General features: G+C 47.9%; 2 protein-coding genes across 13 annotated transcripts in view; both read left to right on the top strand.

Moving 5' to 3' along the window:
* The window catches only part of LOC309399516 (regulator of G-protein signaling 3-like), a 37,618-nt gene extending 29,732 nt beyond the window's left edge, over nt 1-7,886 (top strand). For both annotated transcript variants that reach the window (XM_081967394.1, XM_081967395.1), the window contains exons 29-34: nt 20-676; nt 3,431-3,501; nt 5,115-5,216; nt 5,966-6,027; nt 6,873-7,039; nt 7,573-7,886. In XM_081967394.1, coding sequence (XP_081823520.1) covers nt 20-676; nt 3,431-3,501; nt 5,115-5,216; nt 5,966-6,027; nt 6,873-7,039; nt 7,573-7,752 — 1,239 coding nt within the window. In that variant the 3' untranslated portion in view covers nt 7,753-7,886. The remainder of the gene's footprint in view (nt 1-19; nt 677-3,430; nt 3,502-5,114; nt 5,217-5,965; nt 6,028-6,872; nt 7,040-7,572) is intronic.
* A 3,516-nt stretch (nt 7,887-11,402) lies between these two features.
* ZNF618 (zinc finger protein 618) overlaps nt 11,403-27,491 on the top strand; it is a 33,986-nt gene continuing 17,897 nt past the window's right edge. For 5 of the 11 annotated variants that reach the window (XM_081967710.1, XM_081967704.1, XM_081967703.1 and 2 more), the window contains exons 1-3: nt 11,403-11,867; nt 25,157-25,230; nt 26,142-26,395. In XM_081967710.1, coding sequence (XP_081823836.1) covers nt 11,514-11,867; nt 25,157-25,230; nt 26,142-26,395 — 682 coding nt within the window. In that variant the 5' untranslated portion in view covers nt 11,403-11,513. Of the gene's footprint in view, nt 11,868-20,662; nt 20,794-24,977; nt 25,231-26,141; nt 26,405-27,491 lie in introns of those variants that run through there. The other 6 variants (XM_081967709.1, XM_081967708.1, XM_081967705.1 and 3 more) reach the window with 3 other exon arrangements.

Raw genomic sequence — 27,491 nt, 5'->3', positions numbered from 1 at the left:
TCCTCTTTCTTTCCCCCAGATGCTTGAGCCAGAAACGGCGAAATTAGGGGCAGTGCCATCTGTGGGGCAGGACGACAGCAGCCGCCTTGCCTGCCCTGTGAGAGGCAACTCCGTAGAGGGGCTGACGGGGGAAGCTGTGGCAGACGTCCAGGGCATCACGATGGAACAGGGAAAGCAGGCCCGCCACCTGGAGAGGAAGGAACAGGAAGCGCCCTGCAGCGGCTCCACTGCCTTCGTCATCCCAAAGCTGCAGGTGGACGGTGCCTTCAATCAAGACCTGACCTGCCTCACCAGCCTGAAGCTCAGTGGTTCAGGGGAATTGGCGGAGGAGGAGGAGGAGGAGGAGGAGGAGGAGGAGGAGGAGGACAGTGGTGAGGCTTATCTGGCCAGGGGGGACAGAAAACGCTGCAGCCTGTTTGAAGCGTCAGTGTGTCAGCCGGCCTGCAGCCTGAGTGTGCAGAACTCCCTGCGGCGTCGGACTCACAGCGAAGGCAGCCTGCTTCAGGAGCCCCGAGGGGGCCACAGCTTCACTTCCGACACCAGCCTCAATTACGCCGAGATGCAAGGACCTACCTCCGGCTGGACACTGCCGTCTCCACAGAGCCTCAAGAAACAGCTTCTGAAGAACGGGGGCTCCATCCACCAACTCACTCTGCTCTTTGTTGGGAATCGGAAGGTAGGCAAGTGTGTGTCTTGGGTGTAATAATACGGGTGTGTGTGTGTGTGTGTGTGTGTGAAGTTGAGGGTACCTTTGGAGCAGAAAGAGCCAGAGAAAAAGTTCAGGGTAGGGATGATCTTGGATGCGGATCGCGTGCCACGGTCTCTGCCGGCTCTGCCAGGGACTTGCCCTGCACCTGCGGTTGCTTCCGGGCTCCTGGCTTCCTTTCAGGGGTCTCCGAGGGGAAGGCTGGACGAGGCCTTTCTTGGCACCCCAGAAATGCCAGTTTCCAAGTTTACTTAGAGAGCTAGTTTGACAAATACATTTCCAGGCTTCTAAGCGGTGGTGCCTATTTTCCAGATAAGACAAATACAGCAGCTAAAGACCAAGCCACGTTCCCTATCTGGGATGTCAACCGCCGAGTCGGTTCTTGTGGGGCGGCAGCCCTTGAGCTCCCTGGTCATGCTGCCTCTGCTGGAACCCAGCCTTGGGAGAGCTCTCGGCCCCCAGCTCCTCTGTATTTAACTCAATTACCGACAGGAAGCTTCAAGAAATGGCCACGGCCTGGAGCTCAGATGAGCCTCTGACATCAGCCAGGGGAATTCTGCCTCCCCCCATAAAGAGGTTGGAGAAGGGGCCTCCCGGAGGGACAGGCAGGGGGGGCTTGGCAGGAGCCTGGGGTGCAGGGAAACCAAATGTGATGGAGAAGAGCTTGGAAGGTTTGCCTGGGAATTCACTTCCTCTTCCTAGAGAACCTGTTAGCGGAGAGGCCAGGCAGATCCCTCCCTCCCTCCCTCTGAAATACCCACCACATTTTGACTTCATATCCTTCTTCTGCTCAGTCTTCCCTCCCTCCCTCCCTCCCTCCTGCTCAGCTCTTCATGCTATTAGTGATGACTTAAAACATTTCAATGGAGCAATTTGATTATAACATTTTATCCCATTTCTGTTTTAAAAAGCACAAAAAAGACTCTGGGGGTGTAACATGTTTCCTGAATGTTGCATTGTCAACCAAAGACAACTTTTTTGGGGGGGGTTCACCTATTTGGAGCACAAATGCCCCCGGGGACCATTTTTTGCCCTTGAATTTGCTTTTCAGGGGGGCCCCATGGGAAGAGAAGGGGGCATTTTGAAGCTTCCCCCGCCAGCTGGGCTGGGAAGCTAAGCAGTCAGGGCTGGTTGGCTGTAGGGTTGTAGGGCAGGCTGAGAAGCAGCAGGGCGTTCCTCGAAGCAGCTCTTGGGGCATCTTCCCTGGAAAGGAAGCTCCAGGGCCACCTCCAGCCAATCTCGGTTGAGCTGCTCGGTGTCTGACTGGAACTGCCGGGAACAGCCCCGAGTGGCAGCCGGGGGGGGGGGGGGGACAGGCGCTGTTGGGCTGGGCAGCTGTCCCAGGGGCGTCCAAGACGCTGCCGGCTGAGCACTTTGAACTGCAAGATAAATGGGCAGCTTCCGTCTCCAACCTGGCCAGGTCCTTGCTAACAGCAGCCCCATCAGTTACTTAGTTGCCTGCTGTGAAAATAAGGACCGGCAGCCTGTGTGATGCAGCAGATATGTAGGAGCTCTGGGGGAAAGGACTTTGCAAAACTCCCGCCCTGCGTGGCTGCCGGCTTCCCTCCCCTGCGTGAGGGAGGGAGGCCTTCCTTTGTGTCCATCATCCTCATCCCTGTTTGCACACACCATGTGTGCTGACTGCCCCCTAGGGGATGCACCCACAACGACTGGTGACTCCAGAGAGCTGCGGGAGAGAATGACTGCTGTGCCTTTCGTTTCTCCAGTAGAAATGCCCAGAGATGCTTGCTGGGCTTCTGGAGAGGGATTCAGCAGCCGTGTGTGACTACTCTCTGCCAAGGCAGAAGAGAATGGGCCGCCTTTCCCAAAGAAGGTCCCTCTAGTCCCCGGGGAGAGGTGGAGAGGCAGGGACAGAGAGGAAGAGCACCTCCAGTGGGGAGTTTGGGGTCTCTGGCATTGGTTGTGGGCCTTTTCCTTAACTGGATTCATCAGAGGCTCCATACTGAAGAAGGAAGGAGACCACCTGATGCCTGTTATGAATTATGGACCACAAGAACGCTGGTCCTGTGAGGTTATATACTACAGGGAAGCAGAGTGAAAGCTCAGGGCCGACCAGCCCCCTTCCCCAGAGCCAAGGCCCTCTTCCAGCCCTCTTCCTGTCACACACCATCAGTTGGGTTGTGAGCCGAACAATCCCACGTGCCCAGCAGAAGAGTCGGCCGTCTATGGCGGCTGCCTGCTGCCGGAAGAGGCCAGCCTTGGCCAGTTCCTGCTCGGGAGCGGAGAACCCCTCTCAACAATCGTAGGAAAGGCCCTTGAGCCCATCTGGCACACCCGAAGGCCCAGGAATGTCCTTGCCAGGCAGAGAGGGAGCGCTGGGCCTGATAAGACCCGGAAGCCTCGCCTAGCAGCAAAGGAAGCCTCCGAGGGCTGGGCTGGTGGCGCTTGACCAAGACGTGGTTTCCCACGGTTTGCCCCGGTTCCGGGTGGCGGGGAGGCCCAGCCAGGAGATTCCCAAGCCAGCTCCTCTGTGTGCAGTTCGATCTGGCAAATAAGGCCCGCTCTGGAAAGGACGGCCGGTTGGCTTGTCTTGCAGTGTTACTAAGCGCCTGTCCCCCCCCCCCCATCCCTTTGAGGAAGCCAAAGAGAGCAAGTAGCAACACAATGGAGAATAGTTAACGCCTTCATGTCTCCCTCAGTTGAATTTACCTGCTTTCTGTCTCCCCGTCCCTCTTCCCATTGCGGTGATGGTGGCCGCAGCAGCAGCAGCAGCAGGGGCTGGATCCTGAAGGAGCCTGTGACTCAGGAGGGGCCGAGAAGATGAACAAGACAATGTAAGTGTGACTGTGCTTTGGTCAAGTTGTGGGTCCTTTCCCTCAAATAGACTGAGTGGGTGGAAGCGTCTCTCTCGTCCATCAGGACTCGGAGAACACACGGCTGGGAATCAGAAGGGAGTTTCCGTTTGTCCCGACTCCCGTTAATGCTGCAGGGGCCGGTTGCCCTTGGGGAGAGTCCCCCCACCCCTGAAGGAAAAGCAACCCGTGGAGGTCCTTCTACCTAGGACAGGGGCCCCCTAGTCTGCCCAGAGGGATGTAGGGTTCACCCCCCCGTCCCCCCCGCCCCTCCAAGATGCCTTGCTAACAGCTCCACGTTCTCCTCACCTGCCTGCAAGCCAGCAGCCCAATTTGGTCTTGATCTGAGCTGGTCTTAACCCAAGTTGTCCTAGCAGAGGCTTTGCTGGGTGTGCGATTGGGGGCAACAGGGTCAGTGCACCCAAAGGACTTGGGAGCCACTTTCTAGAGGCCACAGCTGCCACGACTGGAACCCTTTGCCACCCCCCCCCGCACCACCTCCCCCACCCCAGAAGAAAGGAGGTTTGACCCAGGGGGTCTCTGGCCAGCAGGGGCCTTGGGTCCCCTTGGGAGCCCTGTCTTTTGGGGGGCTGCCTGCTGGCCTCACAGCTCTGGGACCCCCCATTGGCTTCCTCTTCCTGCTCTGGACGCTCCTGAATTGGGGGGGGGCGTCGGGGTGAGAAGAGCAGCCCCCGGGCTCCGGACCTCCACGGCGCCCCCTGCTGTTCCCCCTGCCGCCCTGAAGGGGGCAGCATTGCTCCACTCCCGGGTTTGCTCCCCCGGCCCTCGCTGCTTGCCCAGCCCTTGCCCGAGGGGGCTGCAGCGGCGAGGCCGGCACAAGAACGCGGCGCGATTAGACAGGCGGTGCCGACTCTGCTGTGCGGCGGCTGATGGCCGTCTCCTGGCGGAGAGAAGGGCGGCGCCGGCCAGGAGCGGAGAGCCGGAGTCCGACTCGGGAGGGGGGCGGAAGAAGGCAGCGGCTGGCGGCCGAAGCAGCTCCGCCTCTGGGCTCCACCGGCGGAGGCTCGGAGGGCGCAGCGCAGCCCTTCCCCGCGGAGCCCGGCCTCCCTTCCCGGGGCGGCTAAAAATAGCGGCGGTTTGGTGCCTGCGGCGGCCAGAAAGAGCGGCCTTCCGGCGTGAGTCACACATGCGGCGGCCGCTCGGCGAGGGACGCGCGGCTCTTGGAAGCGGCTGGCCGGCTGCGCCCTCCGGCCCGGCCCATGCCTTTCTTCCGCGACCTCAGCAGGGCGCCGCCCGCGGAGCTCCAGGCCGAGATCTTCTGGGGCGGCCCCGGGCGGAGCGGTGGCGGCGGGGCCCTGCAGCGACGGCACACCACCAAGGAGTACGTTGCCCCCTCGTAGGAGCCCCCCCCCGGGTCTTCGTCCGTGCTTGGCCTGGCTGCTCCGGTGCGCCTGTGCCCAGCGCCCCCCGCTTCGGCTGCCCCAAGGGCGGCTCGGGATTGGGGTGTGAGTGGTCGCGTTGAGAGGGCCTGCAAGGGCTGCGGCGTCGGGAGCGGAGGAGCGGGGCTTCTCCAGGCCTGAAGGGCTGGCATCGGATGCTCACCCTCCCTCCCTCCCGGCTGCCTCGCCTTGCAGGGCCAAAGACGTCAAGAACCGACTGGCGCTCTTTCGGAAGCGGCATGAAGCCCTGGGGAGCCAACCGGAGAGCAAGGCCGACAAAGGGACCAAGCCTCTGCGGTAAGCGAACGCCTCCCATTCTCCCCGAGCCCTTTCCTCCTGGGCAGGTGGGTGGGAGGGTCGGCGCTGCCCAAGACGTGAGATGGAAAGGACTTGGAAGATTGTATTGTATTGATTGTGCTAATGAAAGAGTCCCTGGAGACAGAAGCCTTCCGGTCTAGGAGAAAGCCCCATTGGAAAGCTAAGATGCCAGAGGGGGGCATGAGAGCCTCAGTTGTGCCCATGTCACGCTCAGCACCGGCTGCCAATGGGGAAGGGAGGGGGCACTTTGTGACCCATAAGCCACAACCTCAGCCAAGGCCCTGTTTTGTCCCAGGCACCTGGCCTGTTCTGGGATCCCTTTGACTGGAGACAACACACATTCAGGACCCTGTGAGTGAAGTGGTGGAAGCCATGGAGGCAGCAAGGACAGAAATGTGGGGGTGGTGGCAAAGTATATTTGGCTCTGATTCCAATGTTTTTTCTTATCTTGTCCCTTTGGACTACTATTTCCTACCCTTTTCTTCTCTGCATAATGTCACTGAAGGGCAGAAGAGTATAATAGGCAGGTTAAACAATGTTCCAAACTTCAAGTTAGTTGGGTCAAAGTATTTATTTTTGTCCTAGAATTGTTCCAGTTTTAAAGAGGAGATGTTTTAATAAATCCAGGTGGTGGGGAGTTATTTTTCTTCCCGCAGTGGTTTTCCATCTTTCACAGGGCTTTTGTGACATGTGATTTAACTTCTCACCCATCCCTTGCCTCCCTTCAGGCCCCCTCCTGAAGAAGCTCTCAAGTGGGGAGACTCGCTGGAAAAGCTGCTGCAGCACAAATGTAAGGAGCCTTTTCTTGAGTTTCAAAAGTCAGATTGCTGTAGGTGTTTGAATTAAAATTGTGAAAGATGTTTTCTTTTCTTTTCCCCTTTGTCAGAGAGCTTTTGAGTAAGTTCTCACCCATTCATTCCAAATTCAGATCTTAACATTCCGGGATGGAAATAGAGCAAAGCTTTAAGGTAGCAGTGATTTTCTTTCCCTTTCCCTGCTCTCCTCTCATATTCCTGCCTCGGCTTATGGGACCTGGGTACTTCTCTGTGCCAAGAGGATAATTTTTTTTAAGTAGATAGCTTTTGCTAACAATAATATTGCCAAGTCAGAGAGTAGCCAGGTATTGCATGCTGTGACTAGCAGCAGGACTTCCAAAGCACATTTTCCCATCACTCTTACTCCCCCTCCCCCAGTGCCCACGGAGGTGCAGCAACTTGGCCTGAGGGCTTTTGCATGCCAGGCGATTGCACTGCAAGCTTTGTCCCGAGACAATCCTCCAGAAAGACAGATGTATAGTATCTGTACCACGTATCTCTTGGAGAGACCCAATTTAAAGAAATTTGGAACAGCCTCTTGTCATGTGCCCAGATATTGAATCAAACCAAAGTGCCCTTAATCCAACTTCTCCTCTGGATACAAAGCCCTTAACATTTTCTTTAGAGAGAATCTGCTTCTTGACATAAAAGCCGCCTAGCTGGGAGTGAAGAAACAGAAGTACCCTCCCCCTCTTTATTTATGTATTACGTTTTTATGCCGTCTGTTTCCCCTGTAAGGTGGCTGTGCCAAAGGAGCCTCCATGCCTTTGTAGCACAAAGCCTCTCACAAAAGCCACCACATCCTCTCATCCCTGCTCAGATGGAGTGGCTGCCTTCCGTTCTTTCCTGCGCACCGAGTTCAGTGAGGAGAACCTGGAGTTCTGGCTGGCATGTGAGGAATACAAGAACATCAAGTCCCAGTCCAAGATGGTAGCCAGAGCCAAGAAGATCTTCACCGAATACATTGCGGTCCAGTCCTGCAAAGAGGTAAGCAGCGGAAGGGATGTTGGGTTTTTGTTGGGAGCCAGCAGCCTGGTTGGGATGCAGACAGTTTGTAGAAAGTTTACTCAGCTCAAGTGTGGAATAGAAAGAACCTTAAGCACATTTTCAAAACTTCTACGTGGAAACCTCTGCGCTTCGTCCTGCCGTGGTTTCATCAGAGAAACGAGGCCAAGGAACCTTTTGGAAAAGATGCTCTTAAATCGGTTCCACGTTTGTACCGTAACTATCCCATGAAATCTGGAAAGAGGCATCGGTTCCTCTCTCTTCTTTTGCCTTCTGTGCATCGTAAGGTCAGAATAGGTCTGGCAGGTTTTTGAAGCATACTTCATGACTAGATAAAATTCTAGCAGACGTTATGCCACTCATCAAAAACGACACTGTCTCTGTTTTAGCGCAGGACACAGTGAGCTGCAGTTATTTGTCCCGGTATTTGTTCACCTGTCCCTTCTAATGTCACCCTTGAGCTTCCGAATAAGCGGCAGCCTGACAGTGACTGGTGTCTGTCCGTCCTGCTCTAGGTCAATTTGGACTCCTACACCCGGGAACAGACCAAAGAGAACTTGCAAAACATCAGCTGGGGCTGCTTTGATCTTGCCCAGAGGCGGATTTATGGCTTGATGGAGAAGGACTCCTACCCCCGCTTCCTGCGCTCAGAGCTGTACTTGGACCTCACTAACCTGAGGAAACCTTCACTGTAGATAGAAGATGCTAGGTCTCCCTCCAAGAAACTCCGGGGGAGCAGTATGTTTACAAATAATTACAATTTTGGCCAAGGGATTGTCTGGATAAATAAATCTGTCTTCCCACCCAAAGGGGCCTTGGGGTGACAGAACTAAGTAGCTTTAATATTCCTTCTTCCCGGCAACCTGCTTTTTCCTCTGGTACGATGAAGTCAGAGCACCCGAGCCTGCAAAGGAGCAGACCTTCTATCGGATGACTGTGAAGTCCAGAGCTTTTCTTCCACTGTTCTGGAGGTGGCAGTGCGATGCACGCGGAACTGTCTTGGGACATCCGTGGCTTTCATGAATGGGCCACAACCTCAAAGAGCAAGATGGAGTGGGAGGGTCCCTTGCAGACTTTTGCTTTTGAATCTTGGCATGTCTTCTTTGGACTGAAAGCTCCCTCTGAAATGGCCTTTCCCGTGAATGCAACAGACAAGGAATCTTCCTGCTTCTCTTCCACTTTCTGAAAGCCATGATAATCCTTGCTAAGTTTATTTATTGAAGCCTTCCAGTGGGATACCGTGTCTGTGAGAATGTCTCCCTGTTGAGTTTCCTTTCAAATTTAAGTGCAATATTTTTTATTACCCTATTGCTATTATTTGTCTCCTGACTCTTGGAGTGTGTGGCAGAATGAATGTAAGTCAGTCACTCTTGTTCCTTATTCTTTGGCCTCTGACATCTGTCCCGGCAGATGTGCAAAAAGCTTACAGTGGTGTGTACCTTATAGAGACTGAAAAACATCTGTATGTTTCTGTGCTGTGTCATAAAAGGAGGTGTGGAGACACAGCAGCATGTCTGGATTTGCATTCATATCCATGTGACTCTTTGGGTCCAGAAAGATGCAATCTCCTCCAGTGGATCTTTTGACCAAGTGCCTGGTTTACTACTCAGGCCTATCTCTGCAGTTTAAAATATTGTTCTCCTTTTGTTTTTTTACTCTGTCGTGTCTATTTAGGATAAATAAAGAGACAATACAAGTTAAGCCTTCTTTCCTCTTTCTTTGCAGCTACATTAATTTGTGAGGCAGATTGGTTGGTTTATCAGGCAACAGATGAGCAGCAATTCATTAAACAAAAACGCTCCAAAAATGAACCTGTGCACCTGCTCTGAAATAAGGATGTAAGGCAGAAGTTGGACAAGATGACCTCTAAGGCCTCTTCCACCTCTATGCTTACTCTATACTTCCTCTATCCCCAGCATGGTGGCCCTTCCCGATTCAGGAAAAGCAAAGAAATAGAAGGTCATGGAATTAGATGGAGAATTTCACGTAAACTTAAAAATGACTATAACAAAGATACAAAGGAAGTTTACAGCTGCAAAGGATTTCACGTAGGGAAGCTAGAGAGGTTGTTGAATTAAAGATGAATACTGTTTCTTTCTTACATTTCATTGTCTTTAGAGTCTACAGGTGGGAGACGGAAATTACTTCGAAAAGGGCTTCATCAACCGCGTCTTTTTCCTATGTTCCTGTTTTCAAAACATTAACAAATTCGCCCGAGCTAAATAGAATTTGCCTCTGGGTGATGCTCTGCATTGCAGGAGACTTCTGTGACCAGAGGAGGGCAGAGTTTCTGCTTTATCGCTCAGCAGAATTTAGGCTTTAAAAAAAAAACACCTGCACACCCAAAAGAAGCCGACTTTTAGCCATGCAAGCAATAAACAAACTGGCACAGAAAAGCCTGGTGCTGTTAGGGCCCAATTGCCCAAGCGACCTACTCAACAACCACTGAAAAGTAAGCAATGTGGGTTACGTTGCCATGTTTATTTTCCTTTCAAAATAACTCCAAACAGTTACATTTAATTATATTTAAAATATTTGTATTTTAAAATGAGATATTTTAAAATTTGAAAATTAATTACCTTCATTATTGGGCAGTGGCATAGTCCATATTGGGCAACAGGAAGGAGGCATCAGTGTCTCAAATAAGGACCTCGTGCCTTGCGTTTCCGTCACAGAAGCCCCAACATTTCCTGAGGGTAGCACCTGCCTTTTGGCTAGTATGGAAGGCTCGCTTACAATCAGAACCTGTAGCCAGGCAGATGCTTTGTTTGTCTATTGTTGAAGATAGTTAAAAACAATAACCAAAGTAAAAATGTTGGATGCGCTCACTCGCCATCATTTTTCAATCTTGTTGCATCAATGATTTTGTTGTCCCACTGGATGTGGTTACAAATAAATATCTATCTATTGATCTATATCTATCTATCTATCTATCATCTATCTATCTATCATTTTTTTCCTTCATTTCACACACAAGCATCAATATATTTCTATGGTGTCCCCCTTACTTGATCCAACTCAAGTGGGATCTAAAACAACCTTTACACCTGCCAAGATCTGGCAAGATCACGTGAAACAGTGTGAGCCTCTTTGCGATTCGCCTACTACTTGCTTGGACGCGATGCTCCCTTCTCATAGCTGTTGCTGAAGTGGTGGGGAGAGGTAGACAGGCTTCGTATGTATTGCTTTCACTTCAGAAGGGCAGGTGATCTTTAAATGGCACCACTGGCCGCTTGCCAGGAAGTCCTCCCTGCTATGGGGCTTGCTTGCTGGTACAGAAGGAAGTTAAATGACATCAAAGAAAAGGAGAGGTTATCATACAACACAATACAATAGCAGACTTGGAAGGGATCTTGGAGGTCTTCTAGTCCAACCCCCTGCCCAGGCAGGAAACCCTATCTTATAAGGTGAACCACATGTGTGGATGCACCTATCCTACCAATGCTATGACCCCAAATAATTTTTAAAGGGGTGGAACACGGATGCCCCATGATTCTTGCCAGGCACCGATGTTCTGTGCTTTTGCCATAAACAGGCCCAGCTGCTACAAATCTTCCTGCTTGACCAGGTCAGTGGACTGAATCGGTCACTTTTAATTTTAAACCATACGGTGCTGTTTCTCATTTCTCGGATTTGTTTTCTCCTTCCTGCCTTGGGGTTATTTTTGACAGAGAGTGGTCAGCAAATAGGGACAGTGGGGCAGCCTGGCCAGGGGCCTCCCGTTGCCTTCCCAGAACGGCCCATCAGATGCTTGAAGTCGCCTCTCCTCATCCTGGCTGCTCCAGGCCTGAAGCGCTTTAGGGGGGGCTGCCCGGCCCCTCAAATGTTCCTGTGCAAAGCTAATATAGTAACGTTAATAGCAACCTCCTTTCCCGGCCATAGAGAGATGGTGGCACAGAGAGTCCCGGGCTGCTTGGGAGTCTCCCTTTGGGGAGCTGGGGCGGGGGGGGGGCTCCCTTCAGTGCCCGGGCGGTGGGGCGTTTGGGGGGGAAGGGAGGCTCCCAGTCCCAGCGCTGCAGAAGGCGGGAGGGAGACCCGGGAGCCCAGCACCCTCGCTCCCTCCGCGGCAGGTGCACGGCAGGCGCCCTCCCCGGCCTTCCTTGGGCTGAGCGCGAGCGAGCGGGCCCTGCAGCCGGAGGAGGAACCACAACAACCACGCGTGGCCAAGGCGGCGGCGGCGGCGCGCGCGCGCGGGACAGAGAGGAGGGGAGGGGAGGCGGAGGGGAGGCGGCGGGGGCGCGCCCTGGGCGCAGCGCGGTGCGGCGTGCAGGCCGGGCAGGCTTTAGCCCAGCGCTCGCCGCCTCCCTCCGCCCTTCCGCCGGGGCCGCCTCCGCCCCCGCCTCCCCCCCCCTGCCATGGCGGCGCTCGTGGCTGCGCCGACTGCGGCGCGCTCTCCGCCCCGGCCGAGCTCGGGCCGGCAGCGCTGAGGCGGCCTGGGGAGCGGCTGGCGCGGCCCATGTCCTCCCAGGGGGCGGAGGAGCCCCAGCCGCCCACCCGTGCTGCTGCTGAGGCGGCGGCGGCCAGGGAGGCGGCTCCGGCGGCCGCTCCGCATTGTGCGCCGCGCGGGAGCAGCAGCAGCAACGGCGGGAGCAGGAGGAGCAGCAGCAGCAGCTTGGGCAGCGAGAGCGGCGGCCCGTCCCGGCGGGAGCCCCCTTGGCCGCCCCTGGCCAGCCCCATGAAGGAACCGGGCGGCCCCGGGGCAGCGGGCGGCGGCGGGGAAGGAGCCTCCGCCGCCGCCTCTTCTTCTTCTCCGGAAGGCAAGGAGGGCGCAGGAGGGGCCGCCGCCGCCCCCGGCACCACGGCGGCGCAGGTAAGCGCGCTCGCCCGGCTTGCAGCCCCGGCCGCGGAGGGTTGGCTCTCCCCGCCTGGCTTCTCGGAGCAGCCATGTCTGCATGGGGTCTCTGGCCTGGGTGCCCGGGCTGCCGGGCCTGGGGAGGGCCTCATCGTCCCCGGTCTGCCTTGGCTGGAGGGCCGGGGGGCTTCGGGCTGTGTGTGTGTGTGTGTGTGTTGGGTCTTTTTCTTCTTCTTCCAATTTTCTCCCAACGAGTTTTCTTATGGAAGCGGCGCCCCCTAGCGGAGACTATTCCCCAAAAAATAAGGGGGGGAAAAAAAAGAAAGAAATTAAATTTGAGGAAAAAAATATTTTTTTTTCCTTTTTGTTGTTTTCCAAGGGAAAGTTTACATCGTTGGCTGTTTCGAGAGATCCTTTCGAGCCTGGGATTTTTCTCCATCTGAGAAAATGCTGGGAACAAGCAAGAGCATCGCTCGCTTGTCTTAGACGTCCGCAAATTTTTGTTTTAAACCGGAGTCTTTTAATATGCAAATTTAAGATTGAATTTGGTGAAATTCGACGTTGCTTTCCCCGTCTTTTTTTAAAATGAGAAATCCAGCTTTTTTTCCCAGAGATGCCGGGGAAACGAAATTAAGGAGAAAAAGAACTATTTGAAAGAAATCAGTTTGGGAGAAGGTGGAGGAATTGTTGCAAAGCAATTAAGAATTGTACTTGCAAATTCGAAAGGATTTCACGGTTAAGGACCTTAGTATTGGATTTATTTTTTTCACGAAGTATAACTTAATCTTACAATTTTTAAAGAAGTGTGTGCATTATATGAAAATCTCTGAGGACACACCCCAATTTTTTTTTGTGGGGAATGACTTTTAAGTTTTTATTCAAATCTGATTTGAAAGAGCTTTGTTTTTAAATAGGAGCCAATGCTGCAAGTCAGAGAAGCTCAAGTTAAGATTATAGAAAAGCCTTTTGTTCTGAAACGACATATATTTTCTGAAATCTTACCTTGTTGGCACAATTAAAAGCATGATTCTAGCATTTAATTTATAATCCATGTAGAACTGAGGGAAGTGATTATGTTTTGCCTCCACCCTGAAATAACACAAGGTAACATCTTTTGAGAGTTCAATGTAATACTTTATGTATAAAGGTATCATTAGACTAATAATAAGGCTTTGCAAAAAAACTAACTGGTTGAGGAAACTGCAGATGCAAAGTTGCAGATTTTAAAAAAATAGCAAAAATTTGCAAAATTAAATTATGCTTTCTTAAGAATTTTTTTTAAATTGGGGATTTCTTTTTTGGGGCTCCATAACCAAGCTGGAAAATCTTGCTAACAAGTACTGATTAGTTTGCAATTAGCACAATATACCTTTGAATTTCTCACATGGGTTTGAGAATAGTAAAATTGCCTTTTGAGTTTTGGTCGTTTGTGTCTGTCTCCTTCCTTTTCTGTTTTGATTTGCATTTTATAAATGAGTAACTAATTCACAGAATTTTTCACTTGGAATCTGTAGAAAGTGACGTGCAGCTTCTGCATCTGAGGCAGAAGGGTCAGGAAAAAAAAACGGCAACATTAAATTTGAAGGGGGAAAAAAAGGAAAGAAAAGGGCAAATCCTGCAGAGTCTCCACTTTAAAATGGGAACAAAATATCAAGATGGCCGACTCCACAGCTGCAGCAGAGAACCTTTAAAAGGGGCATTTCTGTGCTGGAACAGAATGGATTTCTGCAGCTTAAAACCTCTCCCCCCCATTCCATGAACCTCAGGGTAGAAAAAAAATGTTTTTGAAAATTTAAAAGTTTGTCTAAGCTGAATTTTTTTAAAATAAAAAAAAATTTAGAATTTCCAAAAAAAAAAAATTCCTGGTGGGGGTGAAAGTGGGATTGTTAACTGTATTTACGGTAATTGTAATCTAAACTACAATTGAATATTGAATTGAAAATTCAGGGGATGATATTCCTAAGGGAATGGGGGAGGGGGCAGGACTGCAATTAGAGATTTCATCTCTAACCAATCCCATTTCCTTCCTCCCCCATCAAAAGGGGAGGTGATTGTTTGGATTTTTGGGAAGATTCTGGAACAATTAAAGAAAAAACAAGCAATTTTCCAAACAGCTCAGATAGTTTTTAATTTTTGTAGTACTTGGGAATAATGTGTTCTGCAGGATTTCTGTGCAAGAAAGGAAGCTGGCAGTTTAAGAATGTTAATGGGGTTGCAATTAAATTTAACCAGTCACAGATTAACAGTTGATATGTTTACCCAAGCAAGCTTCGGCTGGCTGATTCTTATAGGATATTTTCTGGATGGGCTACACTGTCAGAGTCATTTTATAATGATAAGAAAGCAGAGTCTCAAATTTCCAACTACGTCCATTTAAAATAAAATGATATGTCACGTGGTCAGTTACTTTTTAGCTTTGCTTGGTTATCTTTTAAAATCCTGTGGACGGGAGAGAAGAGAAGAATGTCCTTGCTTGGCTTAGAGAGGTGGCCTTGAGTTGCAATGAGTTGGTTGTTCTTAATGGCTGAAGCCAAGGAAATCCAAAGAGGAGGAAATTGACCAGAGATACTGTACATCTGGGGAATTCTGGGAGTTGAAGTCGCCAAGGTTGAGAAACACTGATTTAAATTGTTCTTGTAGTTTTAATGGAAGTATTAGAAAGTCACAGAGAAGGAGACCTCAACTCTGGCAGATAACTGGCCTACCTTACAGGTGTGTTGTACGGTTGTTAGGAAAAATATTTTGAATATGTGTTGATGTGTTTATGACTACAGCTACTAATATTGGGGAAAAATGAATTCATGCAGTGTAAATGCAGTGCCATTAACAATATTCATATTACAAATATTAACAATGTTTATATGCGTACACTATAATCAAATACATTAAAAGGGCTATTGTTAATTTTTAATAGTACAGAAGTAATGAACATTTTGAGTGGGATAACAGTTTATTTCAGTTGCATCAAGCAGAAGCACAGATCCCAATGCCTTACTCGATCCATCGCTCCTTTGAAAAAGAATTAAGGGGTTATTAATAACACTTTGAAAATAAAACAGTGAAGCAGTGAGGGAAAAGCTGCTTTTTGTAGGCCTAACAGGGTACCGATCAGGCCAAGCTGCCTACATACAGCTGCTGCCTCTTGGGCTCTTCCCAGAATGTGGGAGATATGCTGCCAAGACGTTGCAACCCCAACACTTCCAGGCAAACCTGGTGATTTTAGAGTAAATATGTGTAGGCTCTGTTAAGCTTGAAAGGGTGGAGATTGGAGACTGCTTCATCTTCCCGCCAACTGCTGTGCTTGGTTGAAGGATGGCTGCTCCGCAGATGGGGCTAAAAACTGTCACTTTCCATGTCTTCACTTAGAACAAAATAATACAAAGCAGTCCTTGGGTTATAATGGTAATTTGGACTGGAATTGCTGCCGGTAAGTGATGTGGTCATAAAGGGGGACATCATGTGACCATCACTTAACAATGCCATTTCCAGCAGTCCCAGTTGTGTCATTAAGTGAGGGTTGTAAAGCTAAATGTCTTGACTTTGTAAGTGACTGACTTTGATTTCCTGCAGGCTTCTCCATTGACTTTGTAGAAAGCTGACAGGGAACATCAGAAGTCGTAGGTAACTTCACAGCCATGTGGTGGCTGGAACTCTTGAGGGCCCGTCCTAAGTCCTCCCTTGTTCGGCACTGCCACAAGTCATAGCCCATATTTTGCAACAAGAGCAATAAACTCCAGGATGGCTTAAACTGGATAGCACTGGGACCCTTCCTCATTCCTTTCCCCCCATTTTCCCTAACTTCTGATACACGCATAGGGGAGAGGAGAATAAAGACAGTTCCTAGAGAAGACTTGTGTTTGTGGACCACTCTAGGACTTTGTTTGGGCAATAGGAAAAGACGGTGTATTGTGAGTGAGGAACACAATCGATTTTAACTCTCCCAGTATGCACCAGTAACATATAATCTATATACTGATTTTTAAAAAATTATCCAAGTCTTATTTTTAAAAAACCCCTTTTCTGGTGGACTTGTGAAGGGCGCCACTTTCTCCCAGATAGTTGGCTTTGATAGATGGAAAATGCCAAGAAATGGATGGATTTTTTTTCCTGTCATTTTTCAGAATTGCTTAAATCTTGCAACTGGGTCTTCAGCTTCCTGACTTGGGAACTTGGAAAGTTAAGCAGGTTGCTACAGTAATGGTCGATTCCTGCAGTAGGCAGTGGTTGGACTAGATGACATTTGAGGTTCCTTCCAAATCTGACACAGGCAAATATGACAGTAAAATGTTACTTGTTTATCAAGTGGTATGCAAGTATAGTATTATCAAGTGGTATGCAAGGTATACCTCAGCGAGTATGCAAGAGAAATAAATCCTATTGATCTGAACATTTTCCAACGCAAACTGGAAATTTTCTAGGTGAATTTGCATAAGAATTTCTTCCTGGAATGTTTTTCTATTTATAATTTCAAAATTGCTCTTGTTTACCAAAAATACGTAATTTTAAGGAAAGACTGAGAAAGAAAATCTGAATTTCGTTCCCCCTCTATTATTCTGTGAGGGACATTTGACCCAGAGAGTGCAAATGTTTTCAGATTCCTTATAACCCGAGCCGTCCTAGGCTGACATTCCAACTACAGGTTGGACATTGAAATGTTATTTTTTTTCCAATAAATATTTGCGTTACAAACACAAAACTTGACGTAGAGTGTTAAAATATTTTCCCATTCATATGTACCTAAGTAGTTTGCAGCTGGCATGGACTGGCTGCAGCCACATCTAGTTCCTTCAGTGCATCTGTAGTGTGAGAGGGCAGCCCATTCGCTGGTGCTGTAAGGATGCTGTATCGAAAGACTCAAGGGTGTAGGTTTCTGTGTGCCTTTAAGAGAGGACTGTGATTATTCAGGAACATCTGGAAGGCCACAGGTCCCTGACTTGATTTAATAGCTTTGTATGTGCCAATCAGGCTTTCGTGGGCAGAGATCATCTTCTCACATCTGTACAGGTGAGTTGCTGACACCGGCCAGGAGGAGAGGCGGAAGCAATTTTGGCAACCCTCTATTTGGATCCTTTGGGCAGCTGAACCCCCAAAAAAGGAGCCGGTGTCTGCCTTGATGTTGCAACTCTAGAGGGAAGAATTGGACATATCATGTAAAAACTGGTATTGACATTGTTGAGATACGACTCTCTTCACATTCATGTTTTGAATGTCAACTGGAAGCCTCACTTAAATATAGTTTTGATTATACAGATTTGGGAGTCTCTTATGACATCATTTGAAAAACAAGACCTTGAAAAGTTTAAAACTCTCATTTCTCTTTTGAGGATTTGAAACTATAACTTCATTCATTCATTCACACGTCAGGTTTCCTAGTGCTGTTTAATGGCTGAGTTGCACATTTAACTGCGTTAAAGATTTAGTGGCTCTAATTGGTATCAGCAAACTTACTTGGTTTACTTGAAACATTGGTTAATTTTAATGCATGGTATGAAGCAACGTGTTATGCTCACTGTATTGTGCAAGCTGAAAAAGTGGTTTAAATTAATAATTTAAGGTTTTGATTTGCTTGGGAGAAGGAAATAATAAATGGAGATGCATCACCTTTAGTTATGTTTGCTTGACTTGGTACATACTTCTGCTACTGGTTCTCCGAACTACTCAAAATTTCCACTACCAGTTCTTCAGAATCTGCTGAATTTCACCCCTGCTTGACTTTCTCCATCCCAATAATGTCTTTTAAGACTTGTGGACTTCAACTCCCAGAATTCTGGCTTTCAAAGTTCCCAACTTTGAACAGCCCTAGTCTAGAATGAGTTGCACTCTTTCACAACCTTGAAAGTTTTGTTAGATTGCTTAGATTCCTGAAAGGCTAATCAGGTGTGGTGCTGAAGGATCTGTCTTTTCTTTCCAAGTCCTGAAACCACAAAGTTCTGATTATTATTTATCCAATTGAAAAGCAAGGTAACTTTTCATTAGGTTGAATCCTGCAGAATAAAAATTTTGTTTTTTAAAAAAGCACATGTAAATGAAAGCACTTCAGTTTTCGTATTTGCCTAACACGTAGGATACAGAGAGATGTCTTTCTTGATGTAAGAGAATTTTGATCCCCCCCCCCCACTTTTTGGTAAACTTTAAGTTTGTTTATTTTTATACTCGCTTGGGAAATTAATCTTGAGTATTTATAGTCTTTGTGGTCAGCTGAAACGAGTTATTTTGCTACAGAGATTTCTAAGATTTCCACATGAACTCTGCTCTTTTCTCCTCTTTCGTTTTTAAAGCTTAGGCCTATTTGCCTTATAATTATTCCATTTTGAGATTTTTTGGGGGGAAGGAAGTCCTATTTTTATGGATTCATAATTTGGATTTGGGTTACTCCTCTTCCTGTTTCTTTTTCTTCTTTTAAACCCACAGTTAATACCGAATGAGAAAGTTCAAAAGCCGTGGCTGTGATATCTTTTACATCCTGCAGCTGTTAAGATATTTCCGTGGAGGCTCTTCTTTTCTGAGCTGGTTCCATATGGACTGTCCAAAGTCCAGAAGTCCATTCCTGTCAAGAATTTAGGAGAACTCTGGCAGACAGACAGGCAAAACCCACCAAGACTAACATCAGGCATGTGATATTCTGTGAATCGCTTCACCTGGGTGCTTAGCTCTCCTTCCCAAGGAAAGGCTTCTTAAAGGGGTCTCCCTCTTACGTCCTAAGAGGAATAACAACATAAAAACCAACACGAACCAAACATGAGATTGGGAATTGGGCACAATATACAAAAATACCAGACAATATCCAGCTGTCCATCTCACCAAGGCTTTGCTCTTTTCAAGTCATGACATCAGGAGTGTCACTTTAGTTCAATTTAAACAGGATGCTAACCGTCCTCTGCAGTGAGTTTTTTTTAAATTATTTTTTTTTATTTACAAACATACAAAATACACACAAACAAAACTTTGACATAAACTACATTTACACAGTACATTGTTCCTTCTCGTTCCTTCTTATAGCAGTTCCTAATCGGTACAATTCCCCTGATGTTATTTCCCCTTCTAATATATTGCATTTGAAATTTATAGGGAGGCGATAAACAGGCCAATAACAAAAGCGGAAGTAGAATTAGTCCTCAAAAACCAGGAGAAGAATAAAACAGCAGGACCAGGTGGAATCCCAGTGGAGTTATACAAATATAATCAAATAATGTTGGAAGAATTAGGAGTGGAAATGTTTAATGAAGTTTTAGGAAAAGCCAAGATGCCTGAAGAAATAATATCGCTCATCCCGAAAGAAGAAGCTAATTTACAAGAAATTCAAAACTACAGACCAATTTCACTATTGAATTCCGATTATAAATTATTTGCAGCAATTATGGCAGGAAGAATTAAACAAGTGCTAAATGAACGAAGACATCCAGATCAAAACGGATTTTTACCTTACAGACACATTTAAAAATAATACGAGATATATCAGAATATTATGAGGCGCATCCAGGAAAGCAATTTGTACCGGTTTGCTGTGAGTTCATTGGCACCCAGCTAGAGACGTAGAAGTTTGAGAGCAGAGTAAGGACCTCTTCGGCTGAATTTCCTCCCTCTGATTCGGGCTACAATTCAAAGTTCAGGATTGAGTTCTACAGCTCTGGATATTCTTCCATCCATCAGTTGGAGCTCCTGTGACCCCTGCATCTTTCTGAGGGAGGCATCAGAAGCCCCTGGAAATTGGCCCCTTTCCCGTCCTCTGGCAGCAAGGTTTAGTTTTGGTGATAAGTTATGTATTGTAGTTAATAGTTCAGCACATTTGCATTGGCCATATTTTAAGATCTCTCCGCGTGAATGCAACCTGGCCCAGGGGCCTATTACTTTTTAACTTACCATATCTAAAACATAATTCTTTAGTACTTATATTTTGGCAAAATTCGGTGGATGCGCTCCTAGGAAAAAGAAAAGAGAGAATTGTGTTGCTGTGGTATAATTTTTCCTCCATTTTGCCCCCAAAACAACATTTTGGCAACGAAATAATTCTAACTTTTCTGCAGGGTCCAGCATAATTGAGAGTGGAGGAGCCATTGGTCAAAAGATTTCATTGAGGATTCAGGTTTGAGAGGGCAGCTTTATCCCATTAAAAGTGTTACACCTTGCTTGTTCTCCCTCACAACTCCCTCTTCCGGGTTGTGGAGTTGTTGCTCTCTTGAATGCTACGTAACTGCCTAGTTGTCGACTGTCAAAGGTGATCACATGCCCCCAGGACACTGTGACCGTCATTAATATGAGACAATTGCCAAGCATCCTAATTTTTATTACATAACCGTGAAAAGGGGTCATAAGTCACTTTTTTCAGTGCTGTCGTAACTTTGAATGGTCCTTAAATGAATGTTGTAAGTCGAGGACTACCTGTATAGGAATCCTTTCTGTGGGAAAGAACTGTTGGAATTCTGAAGAAAAACATGATAAGATGGAACTTTAAGAATGTCTTCCGTCATAGATAGGCTGTGTGCAAATGTAGATTTTAGGTGCAGAAGTTTTCTACCTGCAGTGCTTCTCTTCATTCAACTAGACATACTCAGTTCCTGCAACCGTTCTTCATATGTTTTAGTCTCCAGTCCCCTAATCATCTTTGTTGCTCTTCTCTGCACTCTTTCCAGAGTCTCCACATCTTTTTTACATCGTGGCGACCAGAACTGAATGCAGTATTCCAAGTGTGGCCTTACCAAGGCATTATAAAGTGGTATTAACCCTTCACGTGATCTCGATTCTATCCCTCTGTTGATGCAGCCTAGAACTGTGTTGGCTTTTTTGGCAGCTGCTGCCCACGGCTGGCTCCTATTTGTGGCTGATGCTTCCATGTGCTGCTATGGAGCCTTCATTCCTAACCAGGAGCAATATATTTCTCAGAGATGGCATTAAAGCTGTAGTACTTGTTCTGCAGCATTTCCCTTCACCTTATCCCTGACTTCAGGTGGGTTGAACTAGGAAATTCATAATTTTGTACTTTCCCCCTGCAGCTATTTTTCACCACAGCTGTGAGTCATATATATATATATTTTAAATTCACACTTAGATGCATATGCAGTTACCGGACTCTATAATTATTTTTAAGTAACCTGAAATGATGCCAGAAGTCTCTCTAGCATTGTAGTAATCCTGTCCGTATCCTATGGAATGTGTTTCTGCTATAAACATAACCTGGCAAAACGCTGCATCGGGATTTAAGAGACCTTTTGTTATTGTTGTCCAGAGGAATACTTTGGAATAATGAAAAATAAATGCCCATGTACCTATTATAAAGTAGAGAAGCTCCCATTTTTCTTGTGTTGGATTAGGACATTAGCAAAGTTTTTTTGGTGGGGGGTTGAAATTCCATAGGTTGAGGTCGCATCTGGAAATACGGACATCACTTTTCTGAAGAATCGGAGATCAGGGCTTGGAAAATGTGATTCTGCCCCCAGTTAAGGTCATTTTGATTTGCTAGGTCTTTTGCACTAACCCAGGGGGAGGGCAGTGTTAGGAGATCGGGGGGAAGAGAGGAGCAGGTGGTCAACTGGGGCCTTTTTCCAGGATACCTTTAAGGCCTGTTATGCTATGCTTACCATGTGAGCACCTGAGGGATTTGTATTCCCAGGGCGGTTTATTTTTTCAGAAACAAAAATGCTGTTTTGTTGTGTGGATCTTTGCATCAGGACCTTTCCTGTGGTCAAATTTATCCATTTATTCTTGGACTGGAGTTAGACGTGAATTTTTAAAAGAAAATTGCATCGGCTTTTCATTTTGCTGATTTGCATATGGCATGGGACAGGACTGAATGGATCGGATAAATGCCACTTTTTTATGCATCTGTGGCTTTGCAAATAAGCCTCATGCCCAACATTAGCATTGCTATCTGGTAAGTGTTCGACAGCATTTTTACCTGTGTGTGAGCAGCTTTGCAGGAAGGGAAGAATAGAATAGAATAGCGTGTCTAAAGACAGGGCGGTCCTGTCACCTGGGCCTCTCCGGCAGGTAGCTGTTGGCAATATTTGCTTAGAACTGGGAAGGTTTGGTCTGTGAGTTTCTAGGTTGTGGCCCTTTTTGCTTTTTCCACCAGTGGCTAAATGACAAACCTGGGCAGAATCGTTTCAAATTTTTTAATGTTGTTACTGCTCCGTTACTCCCAAGATTTGGCAGAGAGAGCCTCTCTGTCTGTTTGTTGGAGATCACTGAAGCCAAACTGGCTTGCAGCCTCTGAAGCTTTTTTGGTCCAAGTGGGAGCTGGTGGATGCAAAAAAAAAACCAGATTTTCTTAAGTAGCAACCCAATCATCCCTGGCTTAAGGCAGCAGACTTTCTCTACCAGACTCAGGGAGATCCTGAGAGATTTAGCCAGGTAACGTTCAGTCCAGTCCCTTTCAGAAAGAAGGGTAGATTTCTCATCGTAAATATGCATGATAGTAACAGTAACAGTAGAGCATTTCATCCTCTTCCTTTAGTTTAAGTGAATAAAAGGGAAGTGATCTTAGTTTATTTGGGGTTCTTTTTAGCAGACAGCTTTAGAATGGAATAGAATAACAGAGTTGGAAGGGACCTTGGAGGTCTTCTAGTCCAACCCCCTGCTTAGGCAGGAAACCCTACACCACTTCAGACAAATGGTTATCCAATATCTTCTTTAAAACTTCCAGTGTTGGAGCATTCACAACTTCTGGAGGGAAGCTGTTCCACTGATTAATTGTCGTCACTGTCAGGAAATTTCTCCTCAGTTCTAGGTTGCTTCTCTCCTTGATTAGTTTCCACCCATTGCTTCTTGTTCTACCCTCAGGTGCTTTGGGAAACAGCGTGACTCCCTCTTCTTTGTGGCAGCCCCTGAGATATTGGAAGACTGCTATCGTGTCTCCCCTGGTCCTTCTTTTCTATTAAACTAGACATACCCAGTTCTTGCAACCGTTCTTCATATGTTCTAGCTTAATCCTCTTTGTTGCTCTTCTCTGCACTCTTTCCAGAGTCTCCACACACACGCCCGCCCATTTCGGTTTGGCCTTTCCAGTGCCCGCAAAGCCTTGGTTGCTCTGTAAAAGAGAAATCTTCATATAGGAATCCAAAGAAATATCTAGAATTTTCTCTCTCCCCCCCACTCCCTTCCGCTTTGTGTATTTCTGTAAGATTTGAGATTTGTGCTGATGCACGGAATATGACCTATCTAACGTTTAATTTAAAAATTTATGCCAGGTGGAAATTTATGAAATATTTTACCATGAAAGAGAACCTTTTTCCCCTTAGGAAAATTAAACAATAAATCACCCAGCTTTCAATTTACTGCCCTAAGGCTGGTCATAGAGAGCGTCCGTTCCCCCTACATTGTTCTGGAAAAAAATATAATTGTATAAGACAGCTTAGCTTCTATCCTCCTACTCTCTAGAATTTTTAATTTCAGCTGTTTCTGCTTGGATTTATTTCCAATATTCCTGCTTGGCTTTTCAATTTCCTCAGTTATTAAATTTTAATTCAGTGCATTAGCATTTAAATTAAAAAGGGGGTTATTTTATCGAACTCCCTCTCCCTGCAACCTCTGAAACGGCCTGTTTCTGCAATACATGCCCCCCCCCCCCCCGAAATGCAGCCAATCTCTTTCCAATGCACATTTGTGCAAATTCATAGGGGGAGGGGTCCAAGGTTTGAAATAATGCTGTTTTGGGGGAAAGCCTTTTTCAGATTTTTTTTTTTAAAATGGGTATAATCTCATAATTTTGATTATTAAAAAGGCAAGAGGAAATTTATATTGAAAGTATTTGAAACTGCAGTTTCACTGGGTTTTAGGAACAGGAGAGTTTGGACCTTTTGAATTGCAGGGAATGTTCCCAATTTGGCTGGGGGTGGGGGTGGGGGGGAGACTGATGATTCTACCGAGGATGTTGATGCATTCACAGCTTTCTGCCTTTAATGGGATGTGTGCTTCCATGTTTAAATTATTCCATTCCAGAAACACTGACATTTTTCTGCACAGAATTTTTCTTTGGGACGTGGTTTTCTTCTGTTTTCCCTTTTGGTCCAGATGGTTTTGTAGCATGTGGGAGGGTGTGTGTGTGTGTGTGTGCTCTGGAAGATTGCAGAGGCTGCAAGGGAAGTTGTGTGACTGTCCCTGTGGAGGTCATTTTGGGGGATCCCCTCCTTGACCCCCCCCTCCTTCCCCTGACCTGCCTGCCCAATGCAGGCCGTGGAGGCTTGACTCCAGAGCCTCTGGGCACCAACTTGTGGTGGCTGCTGTGGGCAACCTCTTGCGTGGGGCAGGAAGTTCCTGGACTTCCCTGGTCTCTCCGGGGACCCTGGGATGGGGGGAGGGAAGAAGGAACGTCTCCGAGCTTGAGCTCAGATGGGGAGGGGGGCGTGCTTAGCTGTGCACCGATTTTTCCTGACAGCAATGCAGAAATTTTGAAATTTTCCCAAATTAATCTTGGTGTTCTCTAGGGGTGGCCCAGGTCTACCCTTGCTTGACGGTATATACTGGATGCCTGGATGCAGAAATCACATCAGAACTAGAGAAGGGCATTTCTTGCTCTTCGGAAGTCAGCCAGTGAAGAGGGAGAGGGAGAGAGAGAGAGGTCCCTGTCATTTTCCCTCTTTCCGCAAGTGACCTTCTGTCCCTGGAGCTACCTGCCTACCTTTTAGGCAGCCCCAATTGGATCCCCTCCCTCTGTTGACCTAGGCCCAGAAGGGAGCTGTCTCTTCCTCCTTCCCTTCCCGCCCCCTTTCCCTGCCCCACAACAGAAGATGTAGTTGGGTGAGGGGCAGCACATACTCTGTTTTTTTTTTTTTAATCAGGTCCTCTCCCTACTGGACCCTTCTCCTTTCCCATCTCTGGAAAGCGATTGAAAAGAGACGGGAAGGAAATAAAAGGAAAGCGCCCCAAAGTTAACCCGTGGAACTCACTGGCACAAGGCGTAGCGGTAGCCACAAGCTTGGATGGGTTGAAAAGACTGGGAAGATGATCGGATAAATGTGGGAGAAGCTCTGAGGCTGGAGACTCAGCCATACTTCTGGGCTGGTGGATTCTGGTTGAAATGGAGCAGAGGAAGGAAGGAGGGAGGGAGGGAGGAGGGAAGAAGGAAGGAAGGAAGGAAGGAAGGAAGGAAGGAAGGAAGGAAGGAAGGAAGGAGTGGCTTTTCCTAGTTTCCGACATTTTAAAAATAAAAGGTTTCCTCGGGACTCTGGCGACAGAAGGCCACTATTTTGGGAGGGAATGGACATCAGTTTGTGTTTGCCCTTAATTGTCTGCGCTTTGCCTTCTCTGCATTATTCCAAGCTCCTGAAGGTGGCTGCTGCTTTCACCTCCCTCTCTGGCTGCTTCCCTTCTAGGTTGAGGGCGGCAGCAATGGCAGCGGTGGCGGCAGCGGTGGCGGCAATGTTGGGACAAGAGCCTCTGTGGGCAGGTAGGTCCATCCTGGGAGCAGCGGCGACTCCAGTGCTCAGCGCCAGGCCTCAGCTCCCTTGGCGTTGCCCTTTGCCGTTTGCTGCGCTTTGATCCGTCTGGAGCTTGTGACTTGTGCCAAGCCTCTTGGCTTCCCTGGTGGGAACCTCCCCCACCCCCACCCCCGCCCTGTCTCTCCATGGGGGTGGGAGTCCACTCCAAATCATGGGGCCTTATCCTGTCCCAAACATGGCTGAGAAAATAGGGGTTTTCCTGTTCAGGAGAAAATGATCCTTAAAAGTTGATTGAAAGGCTTAAAAGTTTTTTTTCCCCTGTCTCCCTGATGCTTCTCTCTGTCTCTTCCCCCCCTTTTTATTTTTTGCTACTTGTTCCCTCTCTTTCAGCATCTGAAGTGAACGTGTGTGTGTGTGTGTGTGTGTGTGTGTTGTCAACAGTTTGCTTTTAGGGATCCAAATAATATCTGTTCCCTCCTTGATGTTTCTCAAAAAGTTTGGTGGTACTTTAGAATTGGGTTGTTGGGCATTGTGAGCTGCTTAGGAGGGGTTGTTTCATTAATTGCACACTCCTTAACACTTTGCAGAAGAGGTAAGCTTCCTTTTCTCTCGGCCCACAGCTGTGAATCCGGGAAGGGGTGGACGGTCCCCAAGTGAGTCCATTGGAAGGACATTCAAAGGTTTTTAGCGAACCAAATATGGGGACAAGCCATTTGTTCAGCCTACAAGGCTCTTTTTTAAAAAAGAACCCCCCCCCACCCCCCACATCTGGAGAGGTATTCCACAATTTATCCATAAATCCAGGGGCATGTAGAGTCACCCAGCCCTAAGCCACAGGCCAGTGGAGCAGACGTTGTTCCCTTGGGGGGCTTCAGTTGGCTCCCTGAGGCTTAGAGGTCTGTTTTTCCCCTCACCCAAGGGAGCGCTTGAAGAGGTCCCAGAAAACGATGAAAGCAGAAGGCTGCGATCCAGCCGTGCCTCAAGCCTCGCCTAGCGAGGACGCGGCAGCCATGGCTGCGGTGAAGGTGAAGACGGAAGTCCCGGACGACTACATTCAGGAGGTGGTCTGGCAGGAGGACGCAAAAGAGCCGAAGAAGAAAGGTGGCGGGGTAGCCGAGGTGCCTGCAGAAATTTGTGTGGTGATTGGTGGGGTCCGGAACCAGCAGACTCTCGGTAAGCTAGGTGGGTGGCTCAACCTCTTCTTGCCAGGGACGGGTTGGGGGGTCCATGGAGGGGGGGGGGAGGGGGCTTTTGGGTTTACCATTCGTGCCCCGCGGGAGGCTGAGGAGGCTTTTTGGGTGAGTGAAATTCAGGGGAATTTCAGGAGAAAGAAGAGGGCAGCTCCTGCATGCTGGCTAATTGCTGTTTCCAGGTTGAGAAAACAGTCGGTTGAGATCTAATCTGTTAATCAGTTAAATTGCAAGGACTACGTTTTGCCTTGAAATGGTAAGTGTGGAGAAAAATACGCTTCCTTTCTGGGTAAATCACAGCCGGCGTCGTCACAAACCAGGCATTCCTTGCTGTAGGAGAGGAAGAAGAGAGTTTGGGGGAAACCAATAAGGTCATCCTTCAACCGGAGGCAATGGGAACACCTGAGAGTTGTGGTGGCAAACTTACGGCACATCTGCCAGAAGTGCCACGCAGAGCCGCAAGTGATCAGTCAATCAGAACACAGCTGGAATAGGTCTTCTGGTCCAACCTCCTGCTCAAGCAGGAGACCCTAAACCATCTCATTCAGGTGGCTGTCCAGTCTCTTCCTTTCTCCCCTAGACCTTATCTTCTCTGGACTAGCCAAACTGAAATCCTGCAACCGTTCTTCCATTCTCTCCAGGCCTTTAAATTATCTTCCTTGCTGCTCTTTGCTCTTTCTCCAAAGTCTCAACATTTTTTTCTGTATCGCGGTGACCAAAACTGGATGCAGTATTCCAGGTGTGGCTTTATAAAGCGGTACTAAGAGTTCACGTGATTTTGATTCTGTGCCTCTGTCTATATACAACTAAGGACTGTATTGGCTTTTTCGGCTGCTGCCGTACAGGCCTGGCTCATATTTAAGTGCTTATCCACCAGGACTCCCAAGGTTCCTCTCACAGTAACTGCTTTTGAGCCAGGTTTCGCCTAACCTGTATTTATACCTTTAGTCTTCTGCCTAAGTGTAAAACCTTGCTTTTCTCCACATTACATTTCATTTTGTTGGATAAGGCCCGTTGTTCAATATCTTTTTGGATCCCGAGCTTGTCTTCTGGGGTGTTAGCTATTCCTTACCAGCTTA

This window comes from Natrix helvetica (genome assembly GCF_964273705.1).
Source record: "Natrix helvetica genome assembly, chromosome: 15".
Taxonomy (NCBI): Eukaryota; Metazoa; Chordata; class Lepidosauria; order Squamata; family Natricidae; genus Natrix; species Natrix helvetica.
This window is presented reverse-complemented; position numbering and strand designations above follow the sequence as displayed.